The sequence below is a fragment of the Budorcas taxicolor genome, chromosome 2 (assembly GCF_023091745.1).
Source record: "Budorcas taxicolor isolate Tak-1 chromosome 2, Takin1.1, whole genome shotgun sequence".
Lineage (NCBI taxonomy): Eukaryota > Metazoa > Chordata > Mammalia > Artiodactyla > Bovidae > Budorcas > Budorcas taxicolor.
In genome coordinates, this window is record NC_068911.1 from 171,606,308 (window position 1) to 171,625,178 (window position 18,871).

At 51.0% G+C, this 18,871-nt stretch overlaps 1 protein-coding gene across 1 annotated transcript; it reads left to right on the forward strand.

The window, feature by feature from the left end:
* The first annotated feature begins 12,989 nt into the window (after positions 1 to 12,989).
* Positions 12,990 to 16,114, forward strand: PAQR7 (progestin and adipoQ receptor family member 7). The gene is made up of 2 exons (XM_052636288.1): positions 12,990 to 13,026; positions 15,041 to 16,114. Exons 1-2 carry the CDS (start codon positions 13,015 to 13,017, stop codon positions 16,112 to 16,114), a joined length of 1,086 nt encoding a protein of 361 aa, XP_052492248.1. The 5' UTR covers positions 12,990 to 13,014.
* Positions 16,115 to 18,871: the final 2,757 nt, after the last annotated feature.

The window sequence follows — 18,871 nt, forward strand, 5'->3', positions numbered from 1 at the left end:
CACTAACTGCTCCATGTGAAGCACTTGCCCACTTGTAAGCCTCATAAGCATCCTACTCTGATAAACCACTGACCTACGGCTTTGCCTTTCGTGGGATTCTTTCTGTGCTGAGACATAAAGGACCAGATTTCCTTGGAGCTCCCTGAAATGCCACCTAGCATTTTCTGCAGGCACGCTGAGTGTCCAGAAGGAAAATGAGACTGGGATGGATTATCAGAGGTCCTGCGTGGGATAGGGGTGCTGTTGAGGGTTGGATGCCAGTTGATATAAGTGGTCAGGGAAAGCCTCCGCTGGTAAGGTGACATTTAAGTAGAGATGTGAAGGAAGGGGCAGCCAGACATTCAGCTTTTTGGAGCCAGGCCCAGATTCATGGCCATGGAACCCATGCAGTCACATGGGGCTCTGTGCTCTGAAGGGTCCCATGCTTGATTTAATACTCTGCTATTGCTATCTTGAAATTTTTAAGTTTTGAACAAAGCCCTGCATTTTTGTTTGGGCCCCAGAAAGTAAGTAATAGGTCCTGTCTGGGGCAAAGTGAGCTTCAGACAGAAGGAACATCCAGTGCAAAGTCAAAGGGATGGGGATGTGTTGGCAGCTTGAGTCTGGAGTAGGAAGGGAGCCAGGGTGGCACCATGACTGGCTCCTTTATGCCTGCCGCATGAGGCTGCACCCCTTCTCGCAGCAGGTTATAGGATCAGGAATTAGCTGACTTAACCCTCTGTGGTGAGCTTGTTTTCTTGCTTTCCAGGTTTATTGGGCTTCCCTGGTGGCTCAGATGGTAAAGAATCTGCAGGAGACTTAAGAGACTTGGATTCAGTCCCTGGGTTGGGCAGATCCCCTGGAGAAGGGAGAGGCTACCCACTCTAATATTCTTGTCTGGAGAATTCCATGGACAGGGGAGCCTGGCGGGCTACAGTCCATGAGGTCACAAAGAGTCGACACGACTGAGCGACTAACACTTTCACTTTTAGGTTTGCTGTTGTTATTGTTGTATAGTTGTTGGGTTGCGTCTGACTTTTTAGGGACCACATGGACTGGGGTCCGCCAAGCTCCTCTGTCCGTGGGATTTCCCGGGCAAGAATTCTGGAGTTGGGTTGTCATTTTCTTCTCCTGGGGATCTTCCTAACTCAGGGATCGAACTGGAGTCTCCTGCATTGGCAAGTGAATTCTTTAACAGCTGAGCCAGAGGGAAAACCCCAGGCTTGGCAGAGATTTAAAACTGACTCTTTCTTCCTGTGGGTGGGTCTGCTTTCCTGGAAGCCCTGGTCTGGTTTTTCCCCAAATCAGAGCCTGAAACAGAGACTTAATTGCAGATAGTTTATTTGGGAGATGATGGCTGGAAGTGAAGGGAGGGAGTGGGCGAGACCAGAAAGGAGGCCGAGCACAAGGGAGGAGGTGTCTGCCGGTCTGCCCTGCAGACAGGGCCCTTCGGAGCTGTCTTCTTTTGGACAGGAGCCTGGGGCTTTCTCCAACGGCTCTGACACACCAGTGGGTGAGGGCTGCTCCCAGGGTGCTGGCCGCCTGCATTTCTAGTCTGCAGCTCAGCTGGTAGGCTGAGCTAGAGCTTCCAAGAGAGCCCTGAGGCCAGAAAGGAGAGGCAGGCTTGGTGGGTGCTTGGAGTGGGGCTGGGGTCAGCACGTTCTGAACGGTCTGCCACTGCTGAGGCTGAAATCTTGGTGGGCCAAGAAGATATGGCCTGGGCCACTCCTGTGTTTGCCACATGGGATGGTCACTGTGGGGCCTCCCACCTGGCGATCCCTTGCTTCCCTTGCTGAGAACAAAGTGCATCCACCAGCCAGTTGCTTACAGTGAACCTGCCCTGTTCCCAGAACATCTCAGGACACCTCCAGCCTCCTTCTGCTGAGGCACTGGGCCATTTCTGGAGACCGCTCGGGCGGGATCTAAGGCTGCCCCAGGCTGACTCTCTCCTATGACCCAGTTCTGATCGGGCGTAGCACAGACCCATGACCTGCTCATGCACGAGTGCAGTTCCCTCCCACTGCCCCTTCCTCTGTTGCTACTAACCCCTTGGGGTCCTTAGGTAAGAGTTAGAGACCAGCCACAGAGTCCAGCCCACTACCTCTCTGACTGGTCTCCCTGAAGCCACCTCACTAGGCTTGAAATGAGAAGAAAACCATCCCATCCCACCTAGCTCTCACCAGAAAAAAACCCTCTCTCTAACTCATCTCCCCACCGCCCCCAGGGCTGAAGCCGTCCCGCCTTGACTCCCTGCATTCTGGCATCACCAACACCCCTGCCTTTCCAGTGCCCTCTGCTGCCACCAGGCCCCCTATATTTAGTTTCCCATCCCCTAAACTTACCCCGCCACTCTGTGCCTTTGCACATATTGTTCCCTCTGCCTTGAAAATTCTTCCCCCTCCCCAGGGCTTGGGGAGAAACTCCTCATACTGTAAGCCTCGCCCCAAGTGGGCTTGACACAGAGAATCTCTGTAGGAAGCCAGTCCCTCCTGCATTGCACTCCCCGTGCACCAAACATGGTTGAGATTATGGTCTTGAGTCAGATTCCCCGGGTTCCAACTCTGGCTTGGCTATGTGTACAAGTCAGGAATAGCTTTAACGATGCTGTGTAACAAACCATTTCAAAGTTTGGGGGCTTACCACAAATTTTCTTTACTTTATTTTTCTCACCTATTGGCAGAGGGATGGAGTAAAGAATTGAAACAGACTGATAGTTGGCCTTTATCGAGCAGTCCCTCTGTGCCAGGCTCTGTGAACATGTCACATGTATTATTTCATTTAGTCCTCATGCCAACCCCATATGGTGGGTATCATTAGCCTGTTTGAGAGTGAAGGATATACATAACTTGCTGGTAAGTGGTAGAACTAAGATGTGAATCCAGGTAGGATACACTCATGTGCCTCACGGCTTTGCTGCCTCCAGAAGATGGAAGCACTTGCTTGGGGGGAAAAGACAAGAATGTGTTCCAGGGACTTCCCCTCGTGGTCCAGTGGCTAAGACTCTGTGCTCCCAAAGCAGGGGGCCTAGATTCGACCCCTGGTCAAGGAATTAGATCCTGCATGCCTCGACTAAAACCCAGTACAGCCAAGTAAATAAATAAATACCAAAAAACAAACAAACAAAAAAGATTGTGTTTCAGACAGCTCAGGCGCCCCCTTCATCCTTTCTCTTACTTCCAGTCCACTGAAGCCCTTCCAGATGGCCTCCCCACTCAGAGCCCGACCTCTGAGGCCTTTGGCTCCTTAAGCCTACCCAGAAATCCAGTCTTCCTGTTCCTTCAAGGGCCGAGCCCGGCACCTGGGAGGGCAGGTGGATATTGCACAGGTTATAGAATAACCTGTTCCCCTTTCCAGGGACGGGATTCAAAGGCTTATTGGGGCTCTGGGATCCTGGAGCAGTGGAGTCACTGGGCCTCAACCAGGTGGCCTGAGCCAGGGGAGGGCAGGGAAGGGAGGTGCCCTTGGCTGCCCTGGGGCTGCTCTCACCCTCCCTGGGCTGGAAGGAGTCGGAGCAGAGGGCAGGGAAGGACGCGTGCTGGCCCCACAGCTCCACTCTTTGATACCAGTACTGTGTAGCAGCTAAGAGCTGGACTTGGATCTAAGTCTGCCACTAGGCAACTGGGTGACCTTGGGCAAGTAGGATCCTCTCGAGCCTGCTTCCTCATCTGCAAACAGAGATAATGACAGCACCCCGCCACGGACTTACAGTGTGTCTAACGGGCTTTGTGCATGGCAAGTGCGTCATGACTGATCACTGTTTCTACTTTTATTATTTTTATCATTCAGCTCTCAAGTATCCAAGCCAAGTTTCCTGGTTAAGTGGTTTTCCTCCCCCAAGCACAAATACAGGTTCACTTATGCACGTGTGTGTGCGTGCTCAGTCACTTCAGTCGTGTCTGACTCTTTGCGACCCCTGGTGTAGCCCGCCAGGCTCCTCAGTCCATGGGATTTTCCCGGCAAGAATACTGGAGTGGGTTGCCATGCCGTCCTCCAGGGGATCTTCCTGACCCAGGGATCGAACCCGCGCCTCCTGCATCTCCTGCCCAGACCCTAAATACACCCTGAGTTATGAGACCTAGGATATGTCATTTCTCTTCACTGAGCTTCATGTTTTCTAGCCATAAAATGGGGAGCAACACAGTCAATGTGCAGGAATGCATGAGGCCAAATGAGAGAATTTAACAGTCTCATGTCCTCTTTCTGAGCCTCAATTTCCCAATTTGTGAAATGAGTTAATAGGATTATCTGGATCAAAGGAGGTAGTTTTGCCCATAGCAAGAGCTTAATAAACTATCACTTTAAAAACAAGTCCAGGGACTTCCCTAGTGGTCCAGTGGTGAGCACTCCTTGCTCCCAATGCAGGGGGCCAGGGTTCGATCCCTGGTCAGGAAACTAGACCTGACATGCAGCACCTAAAGATCCTACAGGACACAACAAAAAGAATCCACACGCCACAACTTAAAGAACCTGCATCCTGCAAAGAAGATCGAAGATCCAGCTTCCCATAGTTAAGACCTGGCACAGCTAAATAGATAAATAAATAGACATAAAAACAACACAAAACAAACAAGTCCAGGACAGAGCAGATGTTCCACAAATGGAAACTGAATCCAGATCACCTTTCAAGTTTTCATTCACTATGGTAGAATATGTTTCATCATGTAGAATGTAATCTCCATAATGTCCTTACTTGTTTTCATTTGCTATACCCTACCTGTTCTAAATGATCAGATTTTCTATGCTGCTTTTCCTAGCTATAAGAGCAATGGAGATTTAAGTAATTCTTGCGTGCTTGTCTGAACCTGTAGAAGTAAAGACTTATTTCATCCTATTACATTATGATTATACGGGTTTTGTTATAAAAGAGAAATGTACATTCCTCTAGTACATTGCAGTTGACAAACAACCTTCATATCTACTTTAGTTTTACTTACTTCTCCTAACACCCCCGTCAGGTTGGTATTATTAGCTCTGTTTTACAGGTAATAAAACTAAGGCCCACCGAGAACAAGGAAACTTGCCCAAGATCGCATGGTTAGTTGGGGTAGCACCAGAACCTGGATCCTGTCATCACGCCTTTGCCCCACAACTGTCCCTCTGAATAGGCTCAGAGCTCCCTGAAGGCAGGGGTTGTTCCCGGAGACAGTCTCCCCTCAGTTCCATCCATCAGGCTGATGCTTCCCAGACAGGTCCGGGTTTCTCCCCACTCTTCCCGGTCCAGATCTTTACATACCTGAGGAGCAGACAAGCCCTGCCATTGTTGGTCCAGTATCTCCTGAGGGCCTGCTAGGGGCAGGGATAGCCTACTCTTCAGGTACTCCCTCTCCTGCTGGGAGATGTTACACCAGGGAGTAGAAAGCGGGCTTTTGTTTGGCCACATGGAAAAGCCTGTGGAAACTTGGATCCGTGACCAGGGATTGAACTTGTAGCCTCAGCAGTGAAAGCTCTGAGAGCTAACCACTGGACCACCAGGGAATTCCCAAAGCAGGTGTTTTAATGGAAGTCTAAATAGTGTGTCTTGGGCTGAGCAGGGTAGGTTAGGGAAAGCTGCCCGAAGACGGCGCTTTAGGTGGGGACTTGAATAAGACAGAGGTGCAGGGGTGGGGTGGAGCTCCCCAGGCAGCGAGGTGAAGATGGGGGAAGGTCAGGCGAATCTGACCAGAAGCGGCCATCTGAGGTGGGCTGTGTGGGTTTACGTGGCTTCAGGGCTGGGCTGCGGGCTCTCACTGGAAAATTCGGGTGCTCCAGCTCCGACTCGCCGCCTCCCTCCCGGGTCAGCCAGGTCCAGACTCCGGAGCTTGCGGCTCAAGTCGCCGGAAGTGGGAGCGACTCCTCAGCTGAGCAGCAACTTCTGCTTTCTCAGCCTCCGAGTCCCCCTCGGCCCCAAAGACGCAGGACCTCGCCAGGCTGTCGTCGCCGGTGTGGGTGACCCCTCTTGCCCCCGTGTGCAACACGTGGGCGCGGGGGTGAGGGTGCTGCTGGCGCCCGGCCAGGCCGGCTCGGTGGGCGGGCGGGATCACCCAGGCCTGGGCAGGCGGCGGCCGGGTCCTGAGCCCCGAACCCAGAGTCTGCGGCCAGTCCTCCCCCGACTCGGGGCGGGGCCTCCGCCCGGCCGCACCCGTTTATCTGCGCTCCGGATGCCTGGATGCCGAGGGCAGCCTCTCGCAGCTCGGCTCGGCTCGGCCGCAGGTACCCGGCTGCCGGACAGCTGGGGGTGCTGGGCAGCGGGGCCGGGCGGGGCGCAGGGTGCATCCGAGACTCGGGGCTGGGTGTCTTGGTTTGAGGGGGTGCCGGGCGGGGAGAGGCACGTGGGGAGGGAGGGAGACACACAGGACCACGCCGGCGGAGAGGGAGCATCTCCCACTGGGAGGCTGACGATGAATCAGCTGGAGGGGGCGCCGCTGCGGAGGACTGGATTAGGAGGAGCGCAGCTGGAGGGGGAGCCTCTCGGGGAGGAGCGGGAGGAGGCTGGAGGCTCGGGGCAGTCAGAGCCGCAAGGAGGAGCACGCCTGTGAGGGGGGCGGGCGGTGGGGCGAGCTGGCCCCGGGGAGGACTGCAGTGTCGGAGGACGATGGGTCCGGACCACGCTCCTCCCACGAAAGGGGGAATCTAGGGAGATTCTGGGGGTGAAAGGGGGTGTGAGTACCTGGAACTGAGTGGTGTGACGGACTCCCAGTTGGGAAACCGGAAACAGTGGAAGAGCCCGGCAGGGGGCTCAGAGGGGTTCTCACTCCAAAGGAGCGTAGGTCCGTTGGGATCGGGGTTCCTTTGGTGTCAGGAGACCATGAGGGATTCCCCCCAACTCGTTGAGGGACGCACGTGTCTCGAGACTATAGGCTTTGAGGACCTATAGGGAAACCAGAAAATTCCCTGGAGCATCCGCCCACTACTACCCAACTAAGCCTGGCAGGAGTGAGAGGTCAGGTCTGACCAAGACTGGGGAGTTGAGTGTGATATATTTTCAGGGCCTGGCTGCTCCTAGGTGGATGTCCCCGACACTGGAGAGGGACCCAGCCTCCCATCCTGGGGCTTGTACCACCGCGGGGCCCCTTAGTGAGAGGCTGCTTTTCCCCAGCTTAGTTCCGCTGCCAAGAGGTCGGTAGGGAAACTGGTCAGTGCTAAACCCGGGTCCCTTTTCTGTCCCCATGTCCTGGGCAGTTGTAGCTAGCTCACCTGGGCCTGCTTTCCTCCAGCAGGTGTTCCCCTATCCTCAGAGCAGTTATGAGTCTGAGACCCAAAGAGGAATTCCTTTAAGAGTGATTTATTTCATTCTGATCACACGGTTCAGTACAAAGGGAGGCCCAAAGTGCAGTTACAAAAAACAAAAGAGGTTTCTGTTCAGTTTTGGAAGACATGAAGGAGCTTTTTCTTTAAACTCAGTGGGAGGAACTGGCGAATTGGTTTGCACTGAGGGAGGTGACCTAGTTGCTGAGATATCAAGAAGCCAGCCAGGGATGGAAACTTTGCTTGTATAATCTGTGGCCACCCACTGGGTGCCTGGGAGTTGACCGCAGTGGATGAAGGGCAAGAGCACTGGTTTTGGAGTAAGATAGGCATGCTCTGTCATCCTGCTTCCCTCCGGGGCTGTGACAGCAGCGTAGCCACAGGTTCAAAGAGTTGCTGAGAGGGAGAGGTGTAATGTGTGTAAAGCCGTTGTAAATGATAACTGATAGTGCCTAGTCTCAGTAATGACATTTCAGGCTCTGCCATATTGTGTTGTCCTTGTCAGGACCGCACTAGCCTGGCCTTAGTTGTTTTTATCTAATGAGGTTAAACTTAGCCTTCCATGGCAAGATAAAGTTGTCTTTAAGAGAGTGTGCTGAACTGTCAGGGCCCAGAGAAGCAAAGATGAATATTTTGCTTGACAGGAAGGAGGCAAAAGAAGTAGAATTTTAATCAAATATACTTATAATAGATGGTATTTAGTAAGGCTGTTATGGAGAAGGAAATGGCAACCCACTCCAGTATTCTTGCCTGGAGAATCCCACGGACAAAGGAGCCTGGTGGGCTATAGTCCATGGGGTCGCAGAGTCAGAGAGGACTGAGCAACTAACACACACACAAGGCTGTTAAGCTCCAAGAGGGCAGGGTATGAATACCCTTAGGTGTTACCCTTTAGCTGTTAATTAACTGGGCTACTAGTTCTCTGAGGGTGGTGTTTTAACTGCTTTGTTCACAGCTGAAGCTCCAGTTTCTGACACTGAGTAAGAGCTGAACTGAACTGAATTGAAGCCTAAAACAAATTCTGTTGGAATGTCTTAGGGCCTAAAGGGCCCTTTGAAGTCACTGGAGAATGCATTCTGTCCTTCGACATTTGGAGAAACAGGGCCAAGGACAGAAGGGACTTGTCAGGGCCACACAAGGATTGAGTAGCTCAGTCAGGACTAGAATCAACAAAGCTGGTGGAGCCAAAGCCGTGCCAGAGCCAACATCCAGCATCTGTGACTTTGTTTTTCTTGAGGCAGCTATTATTATTCTCAGATTTTAAATGGACAGGTACAGAGAGGTGAAGCAAAGTCACACAACTGGTAAGTTCCAAACCTGAAATCCCATCCTCACATGAAAACAAGGACCTGGCTTGTCTTGAAATAACTGCCCGAGGAAACAGGTGAGCAGATGCCCCCCCGGGAGCCCCAGCTCTCTGCAGTTCTCCGTGATTACCAGCCAGGGGGCTTCTCTCTGGGCTTTATTTATTTATTTTCCCGGGCTCAGGGGTATTTCATTTGTGTGGGTGAGCCCCATCAGGCAGCCTGTCTGCTTTGCTCACCATATGCCCCCAACCTGGCAGCCCCATGCCCCGCGTACAGTACTCATTGAGTAAAATCTGTGAGATTGGTACAACCCAGGGCTCTCCCACTCCGAAGCCCGTTCACCACCTAATCCCCACAAACTGGTCTGCTGTTTTGCCCCCAGAGATATTAAGGAGCCTCTCTCTGACAGTGTGTATCAGGGGGAGACCAGGGGAACTTGGGGGTGGTAAGCTTTGGTTGAGGAAGCAGGTGAGGAGGTTGACCTTGAGTTTAGAAAAGGGAAATGTAAATTGGAAGAGCTGAGGGGGTGGGAGGGGAGAAGAAGAAGAAGATCCTCAGGCTGACAGAAGACTTCCCACTGGTGGTCAAGTGGTTAAGAATCCACCTGCCAATGCAGGGGACACAGGTTCAATCCCTGGTCGGGGAAATTACCACATGCTGCAGGGTAATTAAGCCCACGCACCACAACGACGGAGCCTGGGTGCCCCAGAGCCTGTGTTCCGCAATAAGAGAAGCCACTGAAATGAGGACTCTGCACACCGCGATGGAGAGCAGCCACCATTCATAGCAACGAAAATCTGCAAGCAGCAAGGAAGGTCGAGCAGAGTCAAAAATAAGTAAAATAAACTTAAAAAAAAAAGACAAAAAGACATCCCACTTGGGCCATGGAGATCCCAGTTCTGAAGTCCAGCCAAACCAGAAGGCTCCCAAACCTGCAAGATTTGCCACATATTACCGGCTAGCTCATTCTTCCACCTTTACTCTCCTGCTCAGGGATGGGGCTCCTGGGGCAGCTGGGGCTGAAGCCCCTGTTCTCTGGCGATTTCACTTCTCTTGGGTCAATGGGCAAGTGCAAATCTTCAGGGCTCTGTGAATCCAGAGAGGTTACTCTGAATGGCCTTTGCTAAGAACGCTTTAATTATTAAATAAGGTCAGTGTCCCCAGAAGTCCAAACTCCAGCCATATTGTCCTGGTCCCTAAATGTACCCTCAGAGGAAGGTAAATGTTTAAAGAGATACAGATAATTTTGTAAGGCCTCCAAACCCAGTGGAACCAGATATTGAGGCCTAAAAGAGCACTGAGATTTTTTTAGAGAACCCAAAGCAAACTTTTCAACTTGGGAATGTTTTAAATGCTAATATTCAGGCTAGGAATATTTCAAATGCTACTACTATTAATAATTGATGCTAATAATAGGAATCATTTACTGAATCCCTAAACTGTGCTAAAACTGTTCTCATAGATTTCATATTTGTAGCAGTCTATGCGAAGAGTCGGATACGACTTCACTTTCACTTTCACTTTTCACTTTCATGCATTGGAGAAGGCAATGGCAACCCACTCCAGTGTTCTTGCCTGGAGAATCCCAGGGATGGGGGAGCCTGGTGGGCTGCTATCGATGGGGTCGCACAGAGTCGGACGCGACTGAAGTGACTTAGCAGCAGCAGCATGAGGTGGATAATGTTAAAATTCCCATGAGGGGCTGAGGATTAGAGACGGTAAGTCGCTTGTCTTAGGTCACACAGCTAGTGTGTTATGGAATCAGAAGCCAACTTGGTTTGTCTGAATCTGAAGTCCATCTGCTTCATGAGCCTTTATAGTGTCTGTTTTCTCCTTGATTCCTAACTTCCTTCCATTCTGATTCCCACTGAGTAGGGGACAGAAGCCTGTCAAGTTTGCCTGATATCCATCAACCAAGCCCTTGACACTTGGTCTCAGCCCAGCTTTGCCTGCCTTGCCGTGTGATCTTGGGTAAGTCACAACATTTCAGCTAGCTCTCAGTTTCCCCAAATATTTCATGCAGAGGTTAACCATGAGCTTCCTTCTATAGCTGAGGCCTGGCTCATGGAGGCAGAGTTTAGTCTGGATTTGACCAAGGTAGTAGTGGTAATAGAGGGGAGGGTGGAGGGTGGAGGTGGTCTTTAGCCCCACCCTCTAGTGACATCACACAAGACACCTACAGTCCCTGGAAGCCCCACCCCTAGTGACCCTCACCTGTGGAAGTGCCATCCAGTGCCTGGCATCTGGTGAATTTTTTCTGTTCTGTAGCAGAAGTCATCAGCCCTAGTGTTCAAGAGAAACCCTTAGGTAACTAGTGCAATTAGGGAGACTTGGAGGGGGGCCATGGGGCTTCCCAGGTGGTGTTAGTGGTAAAGAACCTGCTTTCCAATGTTCAATCCCTGGGTCAGGAAGGTCCCCTGGAGAATGGCATGGCAACCCACTCCAATATTCTTGCCTGGAGAATCCCGTGGACAGAGGACCCTGGCAGGCTACAATCCATGGGGTTGTAATGAGCTGGACATGCTGAAGTGACTGAGCGTGGAGGAGGTCCATGAAGGTGTACTGGACTGGGGTGGGATGCCTGGAACAAGACTGGGGTTGGCAAACTACTCAGGATGCCCTGAGCCTGCCCTCTGGATGTCCACCCTCATCCTTCTGGTCATGCTAGACTCCTGCCCCGCTTCTTTCCCTTGGATCCAGGGCCCCTTTTATGGAGTCAGGAGATGGGAACCAATTCTGAAAATAGAGCTGCTCACATGGAACTGGGCTGCTGGCTGAGGTCTAAAGGAAACAGGGCAACTAGACCTCTGTTATCCCAGGATCTGATGTCTGGGTTCTGCGCTCAGAGTCCACTGTGTGTGGGGGAGGGGGAGGACAGGGAGTGAGAGCTATCACCCCCCTCAAGAGGTGGCTGCGAGCCAGGCTTCACTGGTACAGAGAGTAGGGTGCTGGTAACTGGGTGAGACTGAGGTCCTTGGATACAAGTCAGTTGCTAGAAGCCTAAGGAAGCAGTTTGCAGGAAAGGACCTGGTCACCTGCTTTAGAACAGCATTTTCCGAAGTGGTTCTGTGGGATGCGGTTGGCTGTGACAGGAAGCAGGGCAACAGGAGTGGCTGAGAGTATCTGGGCTCTGCAGTCACAGAGCTGGGTCCAGATCCTGGCTTCACCTCTCTCTACCTACCTCACAGGCTAGTTATGAGAGTTGCAACAAGACTATGGTGAGAAAGTGAAAGTGAAAGTCGCTCAGTCATGTCCCACTCTTTGCGACCCCATGGACTGTATATCCAGGCCAGAATACTGGAATGGGTAGCTGTTCCCTTCTCCAGGGGGTCTTTTCAACCCAGGGATCGAACCCAGGTCTCCTGCATTACAGGCAGATTCTTTACCAGCTGAGCCACCAGGCTATGAGTGAGCATATAGTAAACTCTTACTATATTTCAGCTAGCTTTATAATCATTACTGGGAAAGGCAACCCTTGTCATGTAAGCTTGGCAAATGTATTGAGCTGGTCAAAAAGTGTTTGGGTTTTCCCATTAACATCTTATGGAAAAACCTGTATGACGTTTTTGGCCAACCCAATAGGTTCAACAAAGTGAAGCAGGCTTCTTTGGTGCAGGCCTTCTCTGATCTTTTAATATGCTCTTAGGACTTGGGAAGTTCTAAGAGTGGGGTATGGAGCATTGAACTGGATGTAACAGATTTTAGGGAGCCAGGAACTAAGGCACTATTGCATGTCATCATTCCCAAGCCTTTGTCCTCATGGTGGAATGGAAAGCTAGCTGAATTGGGCAACTCTTGGGAAAGCCTTCCTGTCTCTGGGCTCCTGTTTTCTCAAGGTAAAACAAAGGAACTGCATGAGATGCTTTCAGAGGCCTTTTCTGGTTCCCTGAGGTTCTGAGTTGGGAAGACAAAGCTGTAGACAAGGGTGGAGGCCAGACTGTGGAGGCTAAAGACTGGTCTCTCGGAGAGGAGAAGAAATCCAGTTCTGGCAAGTGGATTCAACCAGCAAGTGGGCCAGGGGATTCTTGTGCTCTGCACAGAAGTGGCCTCGCTGCTGTCATTAGCAAGGTCTTGCTGATGAATTGGTTCATCAGCAGGGTCTGATTCCTAAACCTGCCAGGCCATCGTGGAATATAAAGTAGAAGACTCTTGTACTCCCCTGTTGTAGCACCTCCCATGCAGTGGTGTAATGACTTATTTAGCTCCTACTTCCCTACCAGGCTGGGAAAGGTCAGAGGCCAGAGCTGACTCCATAATGTAATGCAGTAGGAACTAAGGGACGCAAGTCAGGCTGGGGGTGAGGTGGAGTGTGGGCTGGGGGTGGCTTGATGTTGCCTTTGCACAACAAGCACCCTCTGTTTGATTGGACTATGTGCGAATTATTGGGGCTTTGTGGGTGATCATGGTGCTGCTGATGGCGGAGAACTTGAGTGCTTTATCTTGCCCAGATTTCTTGCATTTCAGAATGACTGGTGCAAAGGAAGTTGCAGTAGATATCTGATGAATGATGAACAGAGTAAGTTTGGTTGCTGCGTTCATTAAGCTTCTTGGGGAGAATTTGAGGGAGGGGAGTTGTCTGTCTAGCTAATTTGTCTGGATAGTTTATCAATACATATTTGATTTAATGAATGGCACAGTGAGTAATGATAAGCCTGAATTAAGCAACTAGTATCAGGCAAAAACAGTATATAATTATTAAATTATTAATAGTACTTGCCACCTTGTCTTGCAGAGGGCAGTTTTGGGAAGTAGTTAAAATTACAAACTGAGAGACTTCCCCGGTGGTCCAGTGGTTAAGACTCCATGTTTCCAGTGCAAGGGCTGCAGATTCAATCCCTGGTTAGGGAACTAAAATCGTACATGCTGTGCAGTGCTGTCAAAAAATAAAATAATAGTAATAATAATAAAAAGACTGCAAACTGAATTTATATCATGCCTCTGCTGCTTCTTAGGCAGGGTACTCAACTTCTCTGTGCTTCAGTTTCCTTGTCTGAAAAATGGGCATATGATAGTACCTATCTCATAGGGTGTTGTGTTGATTAAATGAATCAAATATGCATAAATTGCTTAAGACACTGTCTGGCACACAGCACACGCTATGTAAGCATTTGCTATGCTTTGGTTTCCTCTCTATAACCTCTACCATATTATGAAGTTCCTGAAGGCAAGGATCAAATTCTTTTCCACTCTCCTCCCACCCCACATTCTGGGACCCAGCACAGGACATGAGGCAGAGAAGGAGCTCAGTAAGTGTTTGCTAAATGAATAAATGAATGAATATGTTTTAAATGATAACTTATATAATCCATTATAGATATTCCACAGGGGAAAATGAGGGGGCATTAGGAGGTGGCAGCTTAAAGGATTTCAGTAGAGGGAAAGGAAGTTGGCACAGGGTCTACATTTCGGTTAGGTGGGAAATGAGGATGGGAGCAGGTCATGGGGTCTTGAATGCAGGGTGAGGGGTTAGATTGGATTTATTTGCAGTTAGCAATGTGGAGGGTCTGGAGGCAGGAACTTTTCAGCAGGGGTGTGGCTAGGGCTGTTTTTATAGGATCAGTTGTTACTAGGGACTTGCAGGGGGAAAAGTGGCTTTTTGAGTTGGGCCTTGAAGGCTACAAAGTATTATTATGATGCTATTATGCTGATTTTTCATTCCACAAGCATGAAATGAATGAAAATGAGCACTAGTTACCTGCGAAGCACCAGGGGTTCACAAAATAATAAGACAAATAAGCCTACCCTGGAGGAGCTTGCATTAACAACTTAATGCCTATGAGAAGTGTTGTAATGGTCAAAGGACAGTAGGCATTCGAGTAGAAGGGTCAGCGTTAGAGGACTGGGGGCGAGGGAAACCTGGGAAAATATCACAGAAGAAATGGGTTTTGAGGAATGACTAGGAGCTTGCCAGACAGGCAAGATGAGGTAAATGTTTCAGATGGAGCGAACAGACATGTGAACAGACATGTGAAACAGCAGGTCCAGGGGCTTGATGAGGCTGTGGCTGGGTGTGATGTGTGCTGTGGTTGAGTACTAACGCTGGGAAAGGCGTAGGGACCAGATCATGTAGGGTGATGGAGGGTTAGTGGGACCCAGGCCATTTGGAAGAAGCTGAAGGTAGAGGCAGCAAATCTGTTCTTAGCAAGGACATTGTCGCCACCGTGTGAGCACTGATGGCAGCATGAACACGGGAGGAAAACGACGGGGGCTGCTGTATGGAGCCTGGGCTGGAAAGGAGTTGGCTGACTCCTGAGCCTCTTTAAGTAACGCCTGCCTCAGACATTTATTGAGCACCTTCTATATGCCAGGCACTATTCTAGGCCCTTGGGATAGATCAAGGAGCAAAAGAATCGTGAGACAGAGCTGAGCTCTCCTTAAGGACAACTCTGTTCCTTTTTAACTCAGTGTGGGGATAAGGGGGTAGGGAAGAGGGAGGAAGAACTGGGCAGCAAAGCCCCCCCAGTTGCTGCTCACGGGGCAGCTGGTGAGGACACCAGCTCCCTAACTTTGCTCGGGCCTCTCTTTTCCAGCCCCCTGCCCAGCCCACAGCCATGGCCACGATGGTGGCCCAGAAGCTCAGCCACCTCCTGCCCGGTCCACGGCAGGTCCACCAGGAGACTCAGCCGTCTGTGCCATCAGAGCCTGTGTTCACCGTGGATCGAGCCAAGGTGCCGCCCCTCTTCTGGAAGCCGTACATCTACGTGGGCTACCGGCCGCTGCATCAGACCTGGCGCTTCTACTTCCGCACGCTGTTCCAGCAGCACAACGAGGCAGTGAACGTCTGGACCCACCTGCTGGCCGCCCTGGTGCTGCTGCTGCGGCTCGCCATCTTTGTGGGCACTGTGGACTTCTGGGGAGACCCCCATGCCCTGCCCCTCTTCATCATCGTCCTCGCCTCCTTCACCTACCTCTCCCTCAGTGCCTTAGCTCACCTCCTGCAGGCCAAGTCTGAGTTCTGGCATTACAGCTTCTTCTTCCTGGACTATGTGGGTGTGGCCGTGTACCAGTTTGGTAGCGCCCTGGCGCACTTCTACTATGCCATTGAGCCCGCCTGGCATGCCCAAGTGCAGACCATCTTCCTGCCCACGGCTGCCTTTCTTGCTTGGCTTTCCTGCACTGGCTCCTGCTACAACAAATACATCCAGAAGCCTGGCCTGCTGGGCCGCACTTGCCAGGAGGTACCCTCCGCGCTGGCCTACGCACTGGACATCAGCCCCGTGGCACACCGCATCCTTGTGTCCCCCGACCCTGCCACAGACGACCCGGCTCTTCTCTACCACAAATGCCAGGTGGTCTTCTTCCTGTTGGCTGCGGCTTTCTTCTCTGCCTTCATGCCTGAGCGCTGGTTCCCTGGCAGCTGCCATGTCTTCGGGCAGGGCCACCAGCTCTTCCATGTCTTTTTGGTACTGTGCACACTGGCCCAGCTGGAGGCTGTGGCGCTGGACTATGAGGCCCGGCGGCCCATCTATGAGCCTCTGCACACCCGCTGGCCCCACAACTTCTCTGGCCTCTTCTTGCTCACTGTAGGCAGCAGCATCCTCACCGCATTCCTCCTGAGCCAGCTGGTACGGCGCAAACTTGATCTTGATCGGAAGACTCAGTGAAGGGGGTGGCAGCTGGTAGGGAGGGAGGTATAGTGGGGGCCCAAAGGTCCGGATGGGAACAGATGGGAATAGGTGGGAACCTTGGCTCCAGATGGGAACAAGTCCTGGTAAAGTTGTTTGTATCTGGCCCGCGGTGAGTCTCTGTGCACGCCTCAGCTGCCAAGGGCAGCACTGGCCAGTCCTTGGATTTGAGGATTGGCTGGAGCTGCTGGGGTCTACTCTTGGGCCTGCCCCAGTTGCCTGCCCTGGGAGAGGGAAAGAGAAAGATGTGTGTCACCCTGGTTTTGCCTCCCCTCACTGCCTCTCTCACTTAGGGGTGAGGATAGGGGATCAGCTGGGGCCAAGACCCTGACTTGGGGCTTCCAGATTATATGGGAGGGGGTGAAGTTGGGATTTAGGTTAGAGTCAGATCTGAGCTGAGGGACAGGGGAAGCATCAGCAGTGCCCTCTACCCAGATCCCGTTGGGAACTGTTGTGTGCAGTACTTTAAGGTTCCTTGAACTCCAGCTTGGAGTTTGGGTGCTCCAGAGAACCCTCAAAGGTTGAAGATTGTGCCAGGTGGAAATGGATCCCATCCAGTGCCCCACAGCTCTCAGTCACTGTCCCAGTGAGCTCCACCCTCCTATCACTGGACTCTGTATCCCACTCATCCTGTTCCCATCTTCTTTCCTGGGTCCCTTGTTCACAACTCAGTGTTTATCCATTCAGTGTTTCTTGGGCCTCTACTCAGATACAGGCTATTGATGGGGCCCTGTGGATTAATGCAGAATGGTAAAGGCTTTACTATTGAATGAACTGTCAGGGGAAACACTAAGGAGGGAATAATTAATGCTGCCTGGGACCCTCAGGGTCTTGGGTTGAGAAGGGTGAATAGGAGTTTGCAGATGGAGAAGAGGAAGTGTATTCCAGGGAGAGGGAAAAACCTGTTCAAAGGCCAAGAGGAATGGAAGGAGGAGTCACTGGAGCTGAAATCAGGGGTGGTCTGGACTCTGATGTCCTGGATGCAATAAAATGCCTGTGCTAACAGTTGCCTCCTTGCTTCTTGTCTCCTATCCTGGAGAGAGGGCCCTGGTGCACCCCTTGGGCCTGCTCATTGTGTTGGAGGAGGTTTTCAGGGGGAGCTTGGGGGTGGGCAAAGGGAAGAGATCCTGTTTTATCTTTGCCTGGGGGTGGGCCTTATTTACTGTATATGGGAACTTTTTTTTGATAGGAAAGGTGAGGCAGTTTTATTACTAAATTAATATTAGACGTTAAAAGAATATGTTTAAAATATATAATTTGACAAATATTTCATTTCTTGGTTTTTTAATCAAGGAAGGTCTTTATGTTAACTTTTATGATATCATTACATGTCAACATTTACAGTATTGCCTTTTCCCCAGTACATAAGCAATAAATGGCAACATATGTACAGTGAAGGAAAATTAGGAAGTACAGGTAAGAAAAGCAAAAAATCTTGAATGAATAAGGAATATCATTCCACTGCTAAAATACCATGTCGTGCATGTATTTCATCTGTGGAGATTGTGGTTATGTATGCTAGCATTTTTGTATTTCTGAGGACTTAGAACAATGCTTGGTGTGCGTGTGTGTGTGTGTGCTGCTCAGTCATGGCCTACTCTTTGTGACCCCATGGACTGTACCCCACCAGGCTCTTCTGTCCATTGGATTTCCAGGCAAGAATACTGGACTGGGCTGCCATTTCCTTCTCCAGAGGATCTTCCTGACCCAGGGATTGAACCCCCATCTCTTGTGTCTCCTGCATTGGCAGGCAAATTCTTTACCAACTGCACCAACTGGGAAGTCCAGGTGCATTTCTGAGGGGCTTTCAGAATTTGCAAAGTACGTTCACAAAACTTGCTTGATCCTCTTTAAAATTCAAGGCCACACAGTAAGTACTGAAAGCTAGTTCTTGACTCCGAAGTTTTAGTTTTCATTCTACTTAATATTTTCCAAATCCTTTCCCATGAGGTTTCCTAGTTATGCTTAGTTTTTTGTTTTGAATTACAAATGTAATTCGTTTAAGGTAATGCTGAGGATCCCAGCTATGGAGCTGGCAGACCAGAACCTCCTCTCCTCTTTTTGAGATGTTCCTAGGTGTTCCTAGGCTTCCTAGATGTTCCTTGGCTTCCCAGGTGGCGCTAGTGGTAAAAAACCGGCCTGCCAATGCAGGTAGGCCATAAGAGACACAGGTTCGATCCCTGGGTCAGGAAGATCCCCTAGCGGAGGAAATGGCTACCCATTTCAGTATTCTTGTCTGGAGAATCCCATGGACAGAGGAGCCTGGCTGGGTACGGTCCATAGGGTCGCAAAGAGTCAGATACGACTGAAGCGACTTAAGGATGCATAAGAACTCAGCGATAAGACAAGGAAAAGATCTGACGGTTATGAGGAAGAGAGTGCAACTAACTCCACAAAAAGAAAATGCATATTCCTTGTGCAGCGTCGCGAACGCGTTCACTCAACACAGTTCCGAATACAACTTTTGGATCAGAAAGCCAGAATGAACTTGGCCTTGGTAATCCGCTCCACGCTTCACCACTGTCCTGGTTAAGGCCTTAAGACCGCAGCGGGGGGGAAAGGGGGCGGGGCTTGCTCAGGGGCGGAGCTGACGCTGAGGGCGGTGCCTGCGCCGGGGCGGTCGCGGCGTAGCTCCGCCCCCAGCGTTGGCGGGAGATCCGAACGTCCGCAGAGTCTCTGGTGGCGGTTGCGTGAGGTGGCTCGAGCTTCCAGCGGGTGTCCGGTTGGCTTGGTCTT